The sequence below is a fragment of the Danio rerio genome, chromosome 17 (assembly GCF_052040795.2).
Source record: "Danio rerio strain M-AB ecotype USA chromosome 17, GRCz13ab, whole genome shotgun sequence".
In the NCBI taxonomy this organism is placed as follows: domain Eukaryota; kingdom Metazoa; phylum Chordata; class Actinopteri; order Cypriniformes; family Danionidae; genus Danio; species Danio rerio.
In genome coordinates this window covers 12478131-12494643 of record NC_141037.1, presented here as the reverse complement: position 1 = coordinate 12494643, position 16513 = coordinate 12478131, and the positions used below count along the sequence as shown (strand labels likewise).

Genomic DNA, 16513 nt, shown 5'->3' with positions numbered 1-16513 from the left:
ATATACAGGTTGTTAAATAATAATATTATTAATAATGTCAACAACAATAATAATGAAAATGCAAAGAAAAACCTGAAGAATAAAAGACAAAGACTGACTAAAACAATTAGCAATAATTGATAAATATATATACATATACACATACATACAAATAAAACACATTTCCAAACCAAAAAAGCAATAAACCAAATCTGTATTTAAGGTTAAGTAAGGGTAAAATCAAGCCAGTTAAAAATAAGTAAATAGAAGAATAGTAATGAGCAAATAGATTAAGATATTCAAAACCATGCTGAAAGATATATACATGCTGTAATATTTAAATAAATTAATATATATATATACATATATATATATATATATATATATATGTGTGTGTATATATATATATATATATATATATATATATATATATATATATGTATATATATATATATATATATATATATATATATATATATATATATATATATATATATATATATATATATATATATATATATAAATTGATAAAATAAATTAAATTAAAAAATTATGTGGCCTGGAACCAGAAGTTTTGGTTTTTGATGTCTCCTTGATTCAAATGAGTAAAGCCCAAAGTCTGAGGCTGTTCTCCTCTCTTGCACCTTGTATGTGAGCAGTGGACATTTCCAGATACCATCTTGTCGCCACTATTTTCTTGGCTGCTGTCAAGCCAACTAAAAACACCTATTTTTATTTTTTATCATTTATATATTGTTTATATCTTCTGGTTATTTCTGGTTTGTTTTATTCCTATATTACTGTTTTTATTTTATTGACTTTATTATTGTTATATATATATTTTTTTTACTTAGCTTACTTTTTAGTTTCATCTTGTTCTTTCTTATTTTTTGTTATATATTATTGTTTATTGTTGTGGCTTTTTTGATTCATTTTTTAACACAAGATTTCTTATTTATTGTTGTAAAATCTGCTCATACTGTTAATCAAGGTTTATTGCATTAAACATAATCATTTAGTTTTCCAAATATTGAACTCATTGTGTTTACATGCATCATTGAGATCTTTTATTTTTAAGCATACTTCAATTCCAGACTTTCAATTCAGTTGTGTAATTGTGTAGCACCTGGTGGATGTTTCAGAGGTGGTTCATGAACTGTGTGTGTGTGTGTTTTATTATCATATAATGGTCTTCTCTGTCTTTAGAATCGTCTCCTGGGTTCAGCTCTGGATGTAGTTGCATCTCGTGGAAATAGCTCTGGAGTCTCCCAGATAGACTCTCTTCCACTTCAGATATCAGGGAATCGCAGCATCAGACTGTCAGCCACTGATAATCCCTCTGCTGGAAGACCAGCATCAGGTCAGTATTGTGTTGTATGTACATTTGTCTGAATATTTTTAAAATCTTATAATGAAAATTGGTAAAATGTGGCTCAGAGGGAGAATCTCTCACAATTACATATGAAATGTAAGACATTATTTCAAATATTAGGCCTGCTAATGATAATTCATGTTTTTTTCTATATTATTTATTTATGCACTAAATGCTCTGATTTGAATCTTGCGACTTTAGATGTGAAGACAGTGGACTTAAAAATATTTAGACACTTTTGAACTTTTCCGGTGTTTTTCACCTTTAATATGACAGGATAGTAGAGAATTCAGACAGTAAAGCATTGGGAATAGAGAGAGGGGAAGGATCGGCAAAAGACTTTGAGCTGGGATTTGAACTCGGGTCGCCGTGAGCACGTTGGTGCTATTTGTCAGCGCACAGTACCACTAGGCTACTGGCCCTGACTGTAAAAATATTAAACAAATTAAGAAACAAATATGTTTTTGGGTTTAGTTATATTTAGTAATATTATATATTATTATTATATTTTATATATATATATATATATATATATATATATATATATATATATATATATATATATATATATATATATATATATATATATATATATATATAATATAATATTATATTATATATTATTATATATATATTGCTTAAAGGCAAAGTTCACCCACAAATAAAATTTAATTCACTTTCATGTTTTTCTATTATTTGTCTTCGTCAATGAATCTGAATGAGTGCCATTAGCAGCCTGGTCACCTCACAATATCTCCTTGTGTGTTCAACTAAAAAAAAAAACTAATGTTTATTTGTTTTGTATCACCAAATAATGAGTACATTTACATTTTTGAGTGAACAACTTAAAGGGATAGTTCACCCAAAAATAAAAATGTCCTCCCTCAAGTGTTTCCACATATTCATTAGACTCTTTATTTAGCTGAACATAAAAAAAAGATAATTTGAAGAAAGCTGAAAACCTTTAACCATTGTAGATTCCATAGTAGGAAAAAGATATACTATGAAAGTCAATGGTTACTCCCCGTGTTCATGTGGGTTTCCTTCGGGTGCTCCGGTTTCCCCCACAGTCTAAAGACATGCAGTATAGGTGAATTGGGTAAACAAAATTAGCCTAGAGTGTGTGTGAATGTGGGTGTATGGGTGTTTCCCAGTACTGGGTTGTAGCTGGAAGGGCATCCACTGCGTAAAACATATGCCGGAATAGTTGTTGGTTCATTCCAATGTGGCGACCCCTGATAAACAAGGGACTAGGCCGAAAGACAATAAATCAATAAATGAAGTCAATCGTTACTAGTTTCTTTAATATATCTCAAAATAGAATAAAGCATCTTTAAAGTATAATAAAGAAAAATAAGTGAGCACTGTGTAAATAATTTTCTGATTTTAAGTGAACTATTCAAAACACCCTGAAGTGGCTCAATAATATGACTGGTGACTGTGCAGGCCATGAAAGATGTTGACATGGTGTAGGGCCTTCTTTTTTCACACAATACAGCATCAGTTTATCTCGGAAATGACGGATACAAGTCCTGCACAGTGGCCAGAGGGATTGTGAGCCATTGTTCTTGCAGAATAGTGGTGAGGTCACTACGTGATGCTGGTGGAGGAAAAGGTTTTCAAATTCTTGAAAGTGTCCAAATACTTTTTGGGCCCACGGTTGATTTTGATGTGTGTAGAGATTGGCAGTGATCAATGAACTGCACGTAAAACCAATAAATATTACTGACTTTTGTTTTATTGGTTATTTTTTCCTGACAGTCTCAATGGATGTTTATCGTGAGAGACAAACAGGGGGGCATAAAAGCCCTTTGGAGACCCCTGCACCACGCAAGGTCATTCCCAAACCCACCCACTGGACATCATCAACAAGCACCAACAGACCTCCGAAATCCTCCTTTAAAAACCAAGGTGGGTTTCTCTCATCAGGTCAGCACTCCATTTTGATTCTTGGCCAAGATTTGATGGGTTGTTGCATTTAATGTTGTGCATCTAGCATTGTTCATTCTTGTCACTCTGTTTAAAACAGCTCATCATGGTTCATTGATCATAATCAGTTTTAGACTAGGAATACTGTCATGTGGATGTGATTCAATTTGAAACCACTTGATGGCAGTAGCGTCACTACTGAATTTTGGCGTTTGCACCACAACTAAAACCACAACAGATTTCTATTGAAATTATATAATTTCAGTACAAGTTTTTGATTAATCAGAGGTGGAGGTAATGACAGCAAAAATGAAACGGCAGTCTTTACTATCTATCAAGATTTACTGGACCTACTAAAAGAAGATTATCCTGGAATTAAATGTGTGCCTTTTCTTCTCTTTTTAAGATATTTTATCTAAATATCATAAAATAAAGTATACCATTAATTAATTGTTATTATAATTATTTTATTAAAGCAATTTTATTAGTCACACTTAATTTTAAGGTACAAATTTTACTATTAACAATCCAATAATTATGAATTTTAGCTCAATAAACTCTTAATGTTCTGGGTATTAATAGCAATTTAGATAGTAGTTAGGTTTAGGTATGATTAGCAATGTAGAACAATATCATGTAAAATATGTATTTTATAAGTACAAATAAACAGCTGATAGGCAGGTAAATAAATAGTTTAAAGTAAAGTGTTACCTTTTATTTATTGACTAATTGATATTGAAATGTTTTTATTATAATATGCATTGACTGTTAGTGGATAGACACTGGATTGTAATTATTTACTCCTACGCTTGTGTTTTGTAGCATATTGTTTGGGGTTGAGTCTCAAATATCTCATCACTAATTTCCAATGTCATTCATGCGTCCATGGCTACAGGCTTTAGAAACCATTGTGCTTCGCCTCTGCCGAGAAACCGCCTGCTTTTAGTTTCCTGTTTAAGAAGCAACAACGATCAGCTCAGCCTAGAACCTCATGTTCGCAAAACACCAAAACCAGTAATTCATCCCTGAACATGCTTTTTCCCTTTAGACGCCATCACTCAACCGATCTGTCACTCCTCCGGGTTGAATTGAAGACTTGCTTTTGCACTAAAAACCAATTAAGGCAAAAAGCAGTTGTTGAAAGAAGTGTCACCCACCGAACAGCTGTGTAAATACGAACAGTTCAAGCTGTTCGCCTCAGTCATGCTGTTTTGCTCCTGTCGGAGAGAGTCGAGGCTTGTTATTGGAAAAGCTTCAGGCATGTTAGCACAGGCTGACCCGGTAACACAGCTGCTTTAGTGTCTTCAAGTAGTGCGCGTCATTAAACAGACCGCAGTAGATCTAAACGACCCTATTCAATGTTGTGTAACCGTTAGCGTATACTAAACAAGGCCAAAACTTGCTTATCACAAACAGCGATCCTGGGTTTTTCCATTTCACCTTGCTCTTTCCTCTTCTTTTTTTCCCAATTGCCTGGTAATTTATGTACGATTCGTGCGCTCAAAGAAGCCCGTTTGTCTGAAACCTGGGAGAATTTTCCCACCTGAATATAATCCGAGTTGCTTCTGCAGCCCCCTCCCCGGCTCCCACATGAACATGGGATTGCTTTCCCAGACGCCGGAGCCATGTTCTCAGGCTCACGTTGATGGATGTGTGTGGGAGAACAGAGAGTTAATTATGGCTTGCAGTTTCTCGCCGTGTGTGTTTTTCCTGGAGTGTGAAAATCCTCATTCGCAGCATTCGATCTCTCTTGTTTTCTTATAATCTAGTCTTCACTGCCAATTCGGCTGTCGAACATAATTTCACAATTGTAGCTACACAATCTTGCATGTTTGCACTGTACAACATAAGAAATACCATGCTCTTACTAATAGAGCATGCCGAACAACTTATTTTGCAGACCTTTACATTTACTCATTTAGCAGAAATTTTTATTCAAAGCGACTTACAAGTAAAGATAAAAGAAGCACTTCAAATCATCAGAGAGTTGCAGTATATAAATGCTAGGACAAGTAGAATGTATATATTCAGGGGTTGGACAATGAAACTGAAACGCCTGGATTTGGACCACAATATATCAATAGTATAGCTTCAATTCATCTTGGGAATGACAGTTACAAGTCCTGCACAGTGGCCAGAGGAATTTCTCTTCTTGGAGAATAGCGGCCATGGTCACTGCTTGATGCTGGTGTGGGAAAACATTTCCTAACTTGTTCTTTCAAAAACACCCCAAAGTGGCTCAATAATATTGAGATCTGGTGACTGCAGGCCATGGGAGATGTTCAACTTGTTCAATGCCTGGTTTTGGACCACAATAATTTATTAGTATGGTATTGGGCCTTCTTTTGCGGCCAATACAGCTTCAGTTCATCTTGGTAATGACAGATACAAGTCATGCACAGTGGCCAGAGGGATTTTGATCCATTCTTTTTGGAGAATAGTGGCCAGATCACTAGATGATGCTGATGGAAGAAAACGTTTCCTGACTCTCTTCTTCAAAAACACCCCAAAAGAGCTCAATAATATTTAGATCTGGTGACTGCAGGCCTTGGGAGATGTTCAACTTGTTCAATGCCTGGTTTTGGACCACATTAATTCATAAGCGGCCAATACAGCTTCAGTTCATCTTGGTAATGACAGATACAAGTCATGCACAGTGGCCAGAGGGATTTTGATCCATTCTTTTTGGAGAATAGTGGCCAGATCACTAGGTGATACTTATGGACGAAAACGTTTCCTGACTCTCTCCTCCAAAAACACCCCAAAGTTGCTCAAAAATATTTAGATCTTGTGATTGTGCAGGCCATGGGAGAACTTGTTCAATGCCAAGTTTTGGACCACAATAATTCATTAGTATTGTGTAGGGTCTTCTTTTGTGGACAATACAGCATCAGTTCATCTTGGTAATGACAGATACAAGTCCTGCACAGAGGCCAGGGGGATTATGAGCCATTCCTTTTGCAGAATAGTGGCCAGGTCACTACGTGATGCTGGATTAGGAAAACATTTCCTCAACCGTTCCTCTAAAAACACCCCAAAGGGGCACAATAATATTTAGATCTGGTGACTGTGAGTGTGAAGGCCATGGAAGAACTTGTTTAACGCCAGGTTTTGGACCACAATAATTCATTAGTATGCTACTCACCTGTTTGCACTGGCTGCCAGTTGCTGCTCGCATCAAATTTAAAGCTCTGATGTTTGCCTACCAAGCCACCTCTGGCTCTGCTCCTTCTTATCTGCTCTCACTTCTGCAGATTTATGTGCCCTCCAGAAACTTGCGTTCAGTGTATGAACGTCGCCTCGTGGTTCCATCCCAAAGAGGGAAGAAATCACTTTCCCGAACACGCATTCAATCTGCCCAGTTGGTGGAATGAACTTCCTAGCTGCATCAGAACGAGTCACTTGCTGTCTTCAAGAAACGACTAAAAACTCATCTATTTAGTCTATACTTCACTTCCTAATCTGCAATTGCCTCTCTGGCTATACCACTAACTGTACTCTAGTTGTGTAAATTGCTTCCTTGTCCTCATTTGTAAGTCGCTTTGTATAAAAGCGTCTGCTAAATGACTAAATGTAAATGTAGTATGGTATAGGGGCTTCTTTTGTGGCCAATACAGCTTCAGTTCATTTTGGGAATGACTGGTACAAATTCTGCCCAGTGGCCAGAGGGATTTTGCATCATTCTTCTTGCAGATCAATAGCCAGGTCACTAGGTGATGTTGGTGGAGAAAAACGTTTCTTGACTCCTTCAAAAACACCCCAAAGTTCCTCAATAATATTGAAATCTGGTGTCTGTGCAGGCCATGGGAGATGTTCAACTTGTTTAACGCCTGGTTTTGGACCACAATAATTCATTCGTACGGTGTAGGGTCTTCTTTTGTGGCCAATACAGCATCAATTTATCTTGGGAATGACTGGTACAAGTCCTGCACTGTGGCCAGAGCGATTTTAAGGCATTCTTCTTTCAGAATAGTTACCAGATCACTATGTGATGCTGGTGGAGAAAAACGTTTCTTGACTCGCTCCACCAAAACACCTCAAAGTGGCTCAATAATATTTAGATCTGGTGACTGTGCATGCCATGGGAGATGTTCAACTTCACTTTTATGTTCATCAAACAACTCTTTTACCAGTCTTGCTGTCTGTATTGATGCATTATTATCCTTGACACCGTCTTCAGGATGCAATGTTTGAACCATTGGGTGCACATAATCCTCTGAAATAGATCAGTAGTCCTAGCTTTTTTCTCGCCATAGATCTCTATTCATATGCATACAAATGTGTCAGATTAAAAATGTAAATTTTGCTCGTGGCTGTATCTCAAAGTTCAAGCTTGGTGAGCTCTGACCTGCAAATTCATGTAACATGAATGTGTGTGACCAATAGAAGATACCAGTGTTGCCAGTGTTGATGAGCATTGCCCAGAAAAGCACAAAATCACCTTTCAGATCCTTCTCATTCTCTCTTCCAGGCTGATGATCTAATGATCTTCCAGACTTCTTCCAAAATGCTAATTATATTCAAGGGAAAACTGAAAAAACATCTTTTCTGTGAGCATTTAAAGGGTTAGTTTGCCTAAAAGTGAAAATTATTATTAATTCCTCTCCCTCATTTCGTTTCATTCCCCTACTTTCATGTTTAAAACGCAAATTAAGATATTTTAGATGTAATCTGAGAGCTCTCTCATCCTCCATAGACTACAAATCATTCAAAGTCCAGAAAAATATCAAAAACATCCCCAAAACAGATCATTTTCCTTCAGTGGTTCAATTGCAATATTATCAAGCTATAGAAAACGTTTGTGCACACATAAAACACAAATCTCAACTTTATTCAACAGTTTCTTTACTTCAGTGTCAGTATAGGGCTCGCTGCTGGCATATGCCTTATATGCTTCACAAAGTATTCTCGTAGCTTTTACTTAATTTTTTTTGGACTATGATAGAGTAAGAATCGATGCCGTCTATGGAGGATGAGGGAGCTCTCTGATTTTATTCAAAATATCTTAATTTCTTGATCCAAAATCAAACAAAAAGTGCTTCAGGGGTAGTTAATGTGTCCATGCTCTTTGGATCAGGGATTCATAAAGATAAACAATGAGAAATCATAAGTCCAAGGCACTCGGAGTAATTACAATTTTAAGAAGCCTTTATTAACATGACTATTCTTTAAAAACAGTACCTACGTATTTCGGCAACACTTGCCTTCAGGGGGGGTAACAATTTTCATTGCATTCCTGGATCAAATGGACTGATTTTTCATATCCCCATAGACTGGAAAAAATAAAATAGTGACTGCAGATTGAAGGAAAGTAGTGAAGTAAAAGTACAGATACTGCACTAAAAATGTACTCAAGTACACATTTATAAAACTATGTGGTTAATTACAATTCCTGACTCTGGCCTTCTCGCTGTCCCTCAGTACTGCCTATCTTCAAATCTTTACTTTAAACTCACTTATTTTCTGAATGCTTCACTTCTGACCTGACAAACTGCCCACTTTATCTGATCCACCTGCACTTTGCTCATTTGTCTTTTAGGTCTTGTTTTTGTATTTTCAGTTTGTTATATTTGACTTCCTGTATGTTTGTGTATCTAATGCTGTCTCTATATATATTTATCTGCTTGTACGATCTCTTCTTGTTACGTTCTTTGTTAAGTGTCCTTGAGCTCTAGAAAGGCGCTATATAAATAAAATTTAGTATTACTATTGTTAGTTTTATTATTATTATTATTATTATTTTTATTAATATTATTAACTGCATCTTATCTAACCCTCCCTATTGTGCCTTAAATTTTTATAACAGTGGTTGAAACTTTGAAGTATTTACTTCTTTATGATCATTCACTTGTTGCATCCCACATTTCCAAGTCTCTGGATCAAAGCATCTGATAAATAAATGAACGAATGTAAATGTAATAGTCGCACATTTGACCTACATACACTAAATGCGCCATGCTTGTCCAGATTGACTGTTCTATTGAATTAGGGATATTTTGAAAAACGTGTAAAAACCGTTTGCATGCTATTGTTTAATCCAAGACGCGCGTGTGTGTGTGTGTGTGTGTGTGTGTGTGTGTGTGTGTGTGTGTGTGTGTGTGTGTGTGTGTGTGTGTGTGTGTGTGTGTGTGTGTGTGTGTGTGTGTGTGTGTGTGTCGAGACGATGGGGAAATTCTGCAGTAAGATGTCTGTTGCTACTGACTCCATTTTGTCACTTGTGCACATCAATCGGGTCGTCATGGCAACCTGGCTATTTCAGTGGCAACGTTGCTCCATCTCTCAGCTTCTCTCACTTTCTCCATTCAAATGGGCTATTTTTAGCCAGCCTTTCTTTTGTTTCTCGTGTACATCATCAAAGTGGCTTTAAATACAGGCAAATAAAGGATTATGAGGGGCTGTGTCATGTTGAGGGTCCTTTTATGTTTACCTGTCTAAAAGTAATTCTCCAGGAAATTAGAAGAGGTGTGTTAGATTTGGTTGAATACCAGCGCTCATAGACTTTTGGGTTATAAGGCACATTTAGAAGAAGTTGTTATGTTTTGAGTTGCTTTTTTCTTTGGGAAATATATGCAGTTGAAGTCAGAATTATTAGCCCCCCCTGTTTATTTTTTTCCACCATTTTCTGTTTGACGGAGAGGGAAGATTTTTACAACACATTTCTAAAATGCTTTTAAAAACTGTTATGGACCGAGACCCTCCTTTTATGTATCCACAAAAGCCTAGAATGAGATCCCAGAACATCTACAAGCAATACCAACACTGAGGCTTTTTAAAAAATCCAATGCTTGTCATCTGATGGTCAAATATCACTGTAATTACTCAGATAGTAGCCTGTTTCTCTTGATTTTGTATGTTTGGTGGTTGCTTCTACTGTTCTCATGTGTTGATGGATGAGATTTTAGGGATGTATGTATGTTTTTATGTTCTGTAGAGCAGGAACCTGCTGAAAAACAGCATTCATGTTGAGTCAGGCCCTATTATCTTTTAATCTTTTAATGTTTAAAAATTATAAATAAATAAATAAATAAACGCAATAGTTTTATTAACTAATTTGTCATGATAACAGTACATAATATTTTACCTATAATTTTTCTAGATATTACTATTCAGCTTAAAGTGACATTTAAAGGCTTAACTAGGTTAATTAGGAAAGTTAGAGTAATTTGGCATTAATAATAACACAATAATTAAGTTATTGTGTAATGATAATTTGTTCTAGACAATCAGAAAAAAACTATTGTTTAAGGGTGGCATGGGTTAGCTCCAGATTATATTTGGGATCTGAATTTTTCTACTCCTACTCGCTGTCTTCTTCCTCACTTTGTATCAGCATGTTAGTCTACATGTAGACTAAAAACTATGGGAGGCAAGGCTTTTTCTTACTGTGCGCCTGACGATGATAGGGGAGGATAAACGTTTTCAAGGTACACTGTGGTTCGAAAAAGTCGAGGTTTTAAAACCGCCAAAATTTTCTGTATTACCGTTCCTAAGGTATGTGTAATACTTTTTTTCTGTTGTTGTTTATTATGACAACAGTATATCCAGCAGAAAAATATCCAAAGATGCCAATTTTAATTGTAAAGAAATCTGTTTTTGAAAGAAATGAAGACAGAGAAGTCATATTCTCACTTGACACGTTCAATTGACATGTTTACTGTTCCAAAATATTATTAAAATGTGTTTCAAAAAGTAAAATATATTGTTTTTTTTTTTTTTACCCAGACATTTAAAAAGAATATATTTTAGAGCGGTAACAATACCATGAAATCGTGCCATTTTTATCCAAGGTTATCATACTTTCAGAATCTTATACCGGCCCATGCCTAGTGCCTACATTATGGAACGCAAATTACCCACAATTATCAGGGTGCCATTTCTTTAGAATTGTTTTAAGAAGCTTCTTAAGACACATCTTTTTAGCAAAGCATTTAAATTGTGATTATCACTGTTACTTATGCAATTTGTAACATTTTGCTTATTGTTCTTTATTGTTTTGTTATTGCGGTATGACTTCTGGCTTCTTCCTGGGATTTTATGCAAGCTTGCAATTCACTGCATTATTTTATTTGTTACTGTATATCTTGTAGCGCTTTGAGTTTAAGGAAAGTGCAACATACATAAAATGTATTTTATTCTAGTCTAAATAAAACAAATAAGCTTTTCTCCAGAATAAAAAACATTATAAGAAATACTATGAGAAGTTCCTACTCTGTTAAATATCTTTTGCGAACTATTTAAAAAAGAAAAAATAATCACTAGAGGGCTAAAAATTTTGACTTCAACTGTATTTCTGGATAACAGAATTTTTTGTTATCTTGATGAATGAAATTATTTATTTATTTTTGAACTTCCAACAATCAATGTGTTATTAACTGTAGCATATTAGTAATTGCTAATAAACATTATTTATAGATATTGTATATCACAAAAATTGTCAAAATTATTGCTTTTTTTAGCTGCCAACTAGTCAGCCCTTTTATTTTTAAACGTCTTTTAGCTTTTTTTGCCGTTTAATGAAATGACCCTGTGGAGTGACAAATGAGTCCCTGCTTGAAATGTCATTCTTTATTCATCTTTTTTTTATTTATTTAACCTTCAGGTCAGATAAATGTGCCTAAACTGGTGGTGAAGATGGAAAAAAAATCTAATAGGTGAAATAGGAGTCAAATTATGTAGTAATGAGAGGAGAAGCCTGCAGATTTTACATTAAAGGTTATGAATATTGCAGATGCCCTCAACAGCAATTCCTGTGGTCTTTCCTCATCAAAGATTTATAGGTAGGAATTTTAGCCCATGCTAGACAAACGCTAGCTATGTCGAGATATGCGGTTACTTTATATTATAGGAAGATGAGGTCATCCTTAAAATGGTCTTTATTTTGCAATTATTTCATTTGTTTTTAACACACTCATCTTATAAAAACAACTTTTAAAATTAGGTCAGCAATATTTTTATTGAATTATTTTCATGATAAATTCATCATTTAAAATATGTTGTAATTTCTTAAAGACGTTTACCTGATTAAAATTACAAATAATATGGTTAAATATATATCTTTTATTTCATTTAATTAATTTTAGCCAGGGTTAATTTAGATTTTACATTTTGTAGCACATAATATTGCTAAATAAATGTGTTAAAGTCTTTAAATATACATTCAAAAACCTTCAAACATTTTACATTTCACCAATGAAAATAGTTCTGAATAAAGCTGGAATAGAACATTTACATTTCTAAGTGCAACGCTACAATCTTTTATTGCTGAAACAGTCTTGCTGTGTTTGAAATCACCCCATCACCATTCTGGTAAAACACCAATCAACCCTCGTTCACCATTCTACATTAGTGCACTAATATAGTAAAGGCATAAATGAACGTGAATGAGTAAATTCAAATTTAAAAAATAAAATACATCACACAGATGCATTGGATTTTCCATTTCTTATTCAGGCCCTGTGGAGGTAACAACTAGTGAGCTGTCTGATAGTACTTAACAAAATTAAAATTCATAATTTATTAAAAGTAATTAATAAGCAAATTATTTCAATTATTATTTCAAATATTATTAAAAAAAAAAAAAAATATATATATATATATATATATATATATATATATATATATATATATATATATATATATATATATATTTATATATATATATTAATTCCAACAAAACGTATTAAAAGGTAAGTGAATTATAACAGCACAAACTTTTCTGTAACCATAGTAGTGCTGTGCGTTATTTGTTTGAACCTTTAAGGTTACGTGCTGACTGACTGACTGGCTCACTGACAGATGCGTGAGGCCAACAAACATGACGTATAGCCATTTCACTTTACTTCAGGGCGCATTAATACCACTCTGTAGGTCTATTTGAGACATTAATAAATATTCCTAGCAAATGTAATAAATGTTGGAGATAAACTCGTTACATAAACGCACTAAATCGCACTTCAGCAGCATTTATTTGAGAGCGCACAAGAAGATCTGTGCTTGCAGCGTATATTTGAGGGCGTGCAAGAAGTTTTGTGCACGAGCAGAGGATCTTGGCGCGCAAGCAAAGAGATTTGCATGCTTGTAGGCTATTACAAAAATGCGATCTCGACGTGTAATACTACGCTCACGACATTTGTCATTGAAATAGCCACAGGTAGATCTGTAAAAAAGGCCTGCCGCCACAGCTGGAAAAAATCCTAGAGGAAACACTGGTAAATATTGATACTTACACTAATAGATTTTTTTTCTTTGGATGCCATCTTGTGGTCCGATACAGAAATTCATTCGTTATGCATACTCTCACAATGCTTTATGGGTTTTTCTAGCTTTTGAGTGAACATCGGTTGTATACTCAATCTTGTGGGATTGATTGAGTGCACTTCAGAACATCCATTACGGTTTCGACACCACTGCAAATGGCTACTACCTCAAATAGTGCACTATTTAAGAGTATAAAGGGGCGATTTCAGATACAGCCTCCGTTTTTTAACAAATCATTTGAAAAAAAAAAATGATTCCATGGCTCATTCTTATAGACAGGCACTTGTTGCCACCTACTGGTGGTTTTAGTCCTGTATTCATTTATGCAGGGCAAACATAAACCAAACAATTAGTCAGCATAAATAAACACTCAGCAAAATATTGTTTAATGGTTGTCCTTATTCATTTGTTTGTTGTTATTATTATGTATTTGCTTAAACCTAACCCTAAGTTATGTAAAGGTTTAAAAATTGCTCTAGTTGTTTGTATTTATGTATTTACCAAAGACATAGACATAGACATGACATCTTATTCTTGTTTGTTATTATTTGTTTATTGCGTTTATTTGTCTAGTTTTGGATAGGTTTAAAAATTGCTCTTACATTGTTTTTATATATGTATGTTTGTTTTATATATTTTCGTAGTGTTTATAAATGTATGATTACGTTTTTTTATGTAGCACACAACATTTTTATGCGGGACACAACATTTCGTTTCACTTTATGTGCACAATGTGGAATGACAATAAAACTCGACTTGACTTGATCTTCATTTTAAAAGCTAGAAAGCTTCTTGTCAGCACTTCCCCAGCAACCAGGAGATGCCAGGAGAGTCTGTCTGCCCCCTACAGGGATGCCCTTTCCCATATAAATGGCAGACTTTATTATTAGCCAGTGCCCTTACCTGCAGAGACCTCCATCAGTGTTGATGTGCGCTGTAATGGGGGAGGGGTTCACATGTTATGCGTCACAGACACACGCTAGACATCAGACTCAGGCCAGGAAGTTCAAATGTGCCCCAGTCAATATTGCAACAGAAACCAAACCATTAAACATATACTTGTGGAATTCCCTGTTTCTAATGGTATCAGACAATGCTTTTTATCTGGAGAGACTTTAAATGAAATATTTTTTAAATGTGAAAACTTCCAAAATTAGTCATAAATTATTATTATTATCATTATTTTTTATCGTTTTTTGATTTGTATCTTATACACTCACCGGCCACTTTATTAGGTACACCTTACTAGTATTAGGTTGGACCCCCTTTTGCCTTCAGAAGTGCCTTAATCCTTCAACAAGGTACTGGAAATATTCCTCAGATTTTGGTCCATGTTGACATGATAGCATCATGCAGTTGCTGCAGATTTGACTGCTGCACATCCATGATGTAAATCTCCCGTTCCACCACATCCCAAAGGTGCTCTATTGGATTGATTCTGGTGACTGTGGAGGCCATTTGAGTACAGTGAACTCAATGTCATGTTCAAGAAACCATTCTGAGATGGTTTGATCGCAGAATAGATCCATGGTTTCATGTTGTTGATACCAAATTCTGACCCTACCATCCAAATTTTGCAGCAGAAATCGAGACCTATCAGACCAGGCAACATTTTTCCAATCTACTATTGTCCAATTTTGGTGAGCCTGAGCGAACTGTAGCCTCAGTTTCCTGTTCTTAGCTGACAGGAGTAACACCCGGTGTGGCCCATCCACCTCAAGCTGGACATGTTGTGTGTTCAGAGATGCTCTTCTGCATACCTCTGTTTTAACTAGTGGTTATTTAAGTTACTTTATAGTTATTTGTCTTGCTGTCATATGATATATGATTGTTTAATTAGAAATTTACTTTCACGAGCAGTTGGACAGCTGTACCTAATAAAGTGACCGGTTAGTGTATTAACATTATTATTAGCATTTATGTGTTATATATTGCTGTAGATGACTTTTTATTGGTAAAATACTTTTAAAATTATATTATTTTATATTAAAATGTGGTAAACTTGATCTGTTTTTGCCACGATATAGCCAGAAAACTCTCTCTCTCTCTAGGATGTGCCCCATAATGCATTAGAAAACTTGCACACCCTTGCTCTTTAATGACATTTTCATGTAGTGTTTATGCAGGGTTTAACTGGATATTTTTTAGGTGTTGACTAGCACTGTTTCATGTTTAAGAGCTGCTCTCCCGACAGGCAGCAGTCTGGCATGGTGTGTCTGGCAGCGCTATTACGAGAATCCGGCCCTTGGTGAGGTGCCAGCATCCATGTTAAACGCTGACTATTGTTTACAGCTCTGTGTTTGGAGTAATTATAAAGGCAGCAGAATGGATCTGCATGCTGCCACAGGTCCCGACATTACAGCTGATGTTTTGCAGCTGTGGACGTGTGTGGGGGTTTGACGTCACACCGGCAGCTGGGAAAGCGGATCGGAATCTGTGCGGTAACGTTGGCAACCGTCTGCAGACCTGTCAGGCGCTGTTGTTTTCATCTGTCACAGTAAACAATCCCAGAATGCACTTGAAAAAAAAAAAGAAATGGCTCAGAAATACGATGACTGCCGCAGTGTGGTTAATGTAGTTATCGATTTGTTTTCAGTGTTATAATATATGTTTATGGAAAATGTCGCCTCTTGGGAAAAATACCAGCATTTTTGTTTCATTTATGACCTTTGTTTAGTCATTTTCAGTGTGTAAATGACTAGAGGATGTGATGTAGATTAAACATTCTCTTTATTATATTTTTACATCAGTACAGTTTATGTATACGCAAGTAAGCATTTCTTTTTCTTTTAAACAAGAAGTTCAAGAACGTCATGTTGATATACAGTTAAATATACAAGTCAGAACTTTGAATTATTAGTCGCCTGTTTATCCCCCCCCCCAATTTTTGTTTAACGGAGAGAAGATTTTTTCAACACATTTCTAAACATAATAGTTTTAAAAACTCATTTCTAATAACTGATTTATTTTATGTTT

General features: G+C 35.1%; 1 protein-coding gene across 3 annotated transcripts in view; it reads left to right on the top strand.

Moving 5' to 3' along the window:
* Positions 1-16513, top strand: part of si:ch211-185a18.2 — a 297371-nt gene that overhangs the window by 12034 nt on the left and 268824 nt on the right. For all 3 annotated transcript variants that reach the window (NM_001441598.1, NM_001441597.1, NM_001258228.2), the window contains 2 exons: positions 1186-1339; positions 3113-3262. In NM_001441598.1, the coding sequence (NP_001428527.1) occupies positions 1186-1339; positions 3113-3262 (304 nt within the window). The remainder of the gene's footprint in view (positions 1-1185; positions 1340-3112; positions 3263-16513) is intronic.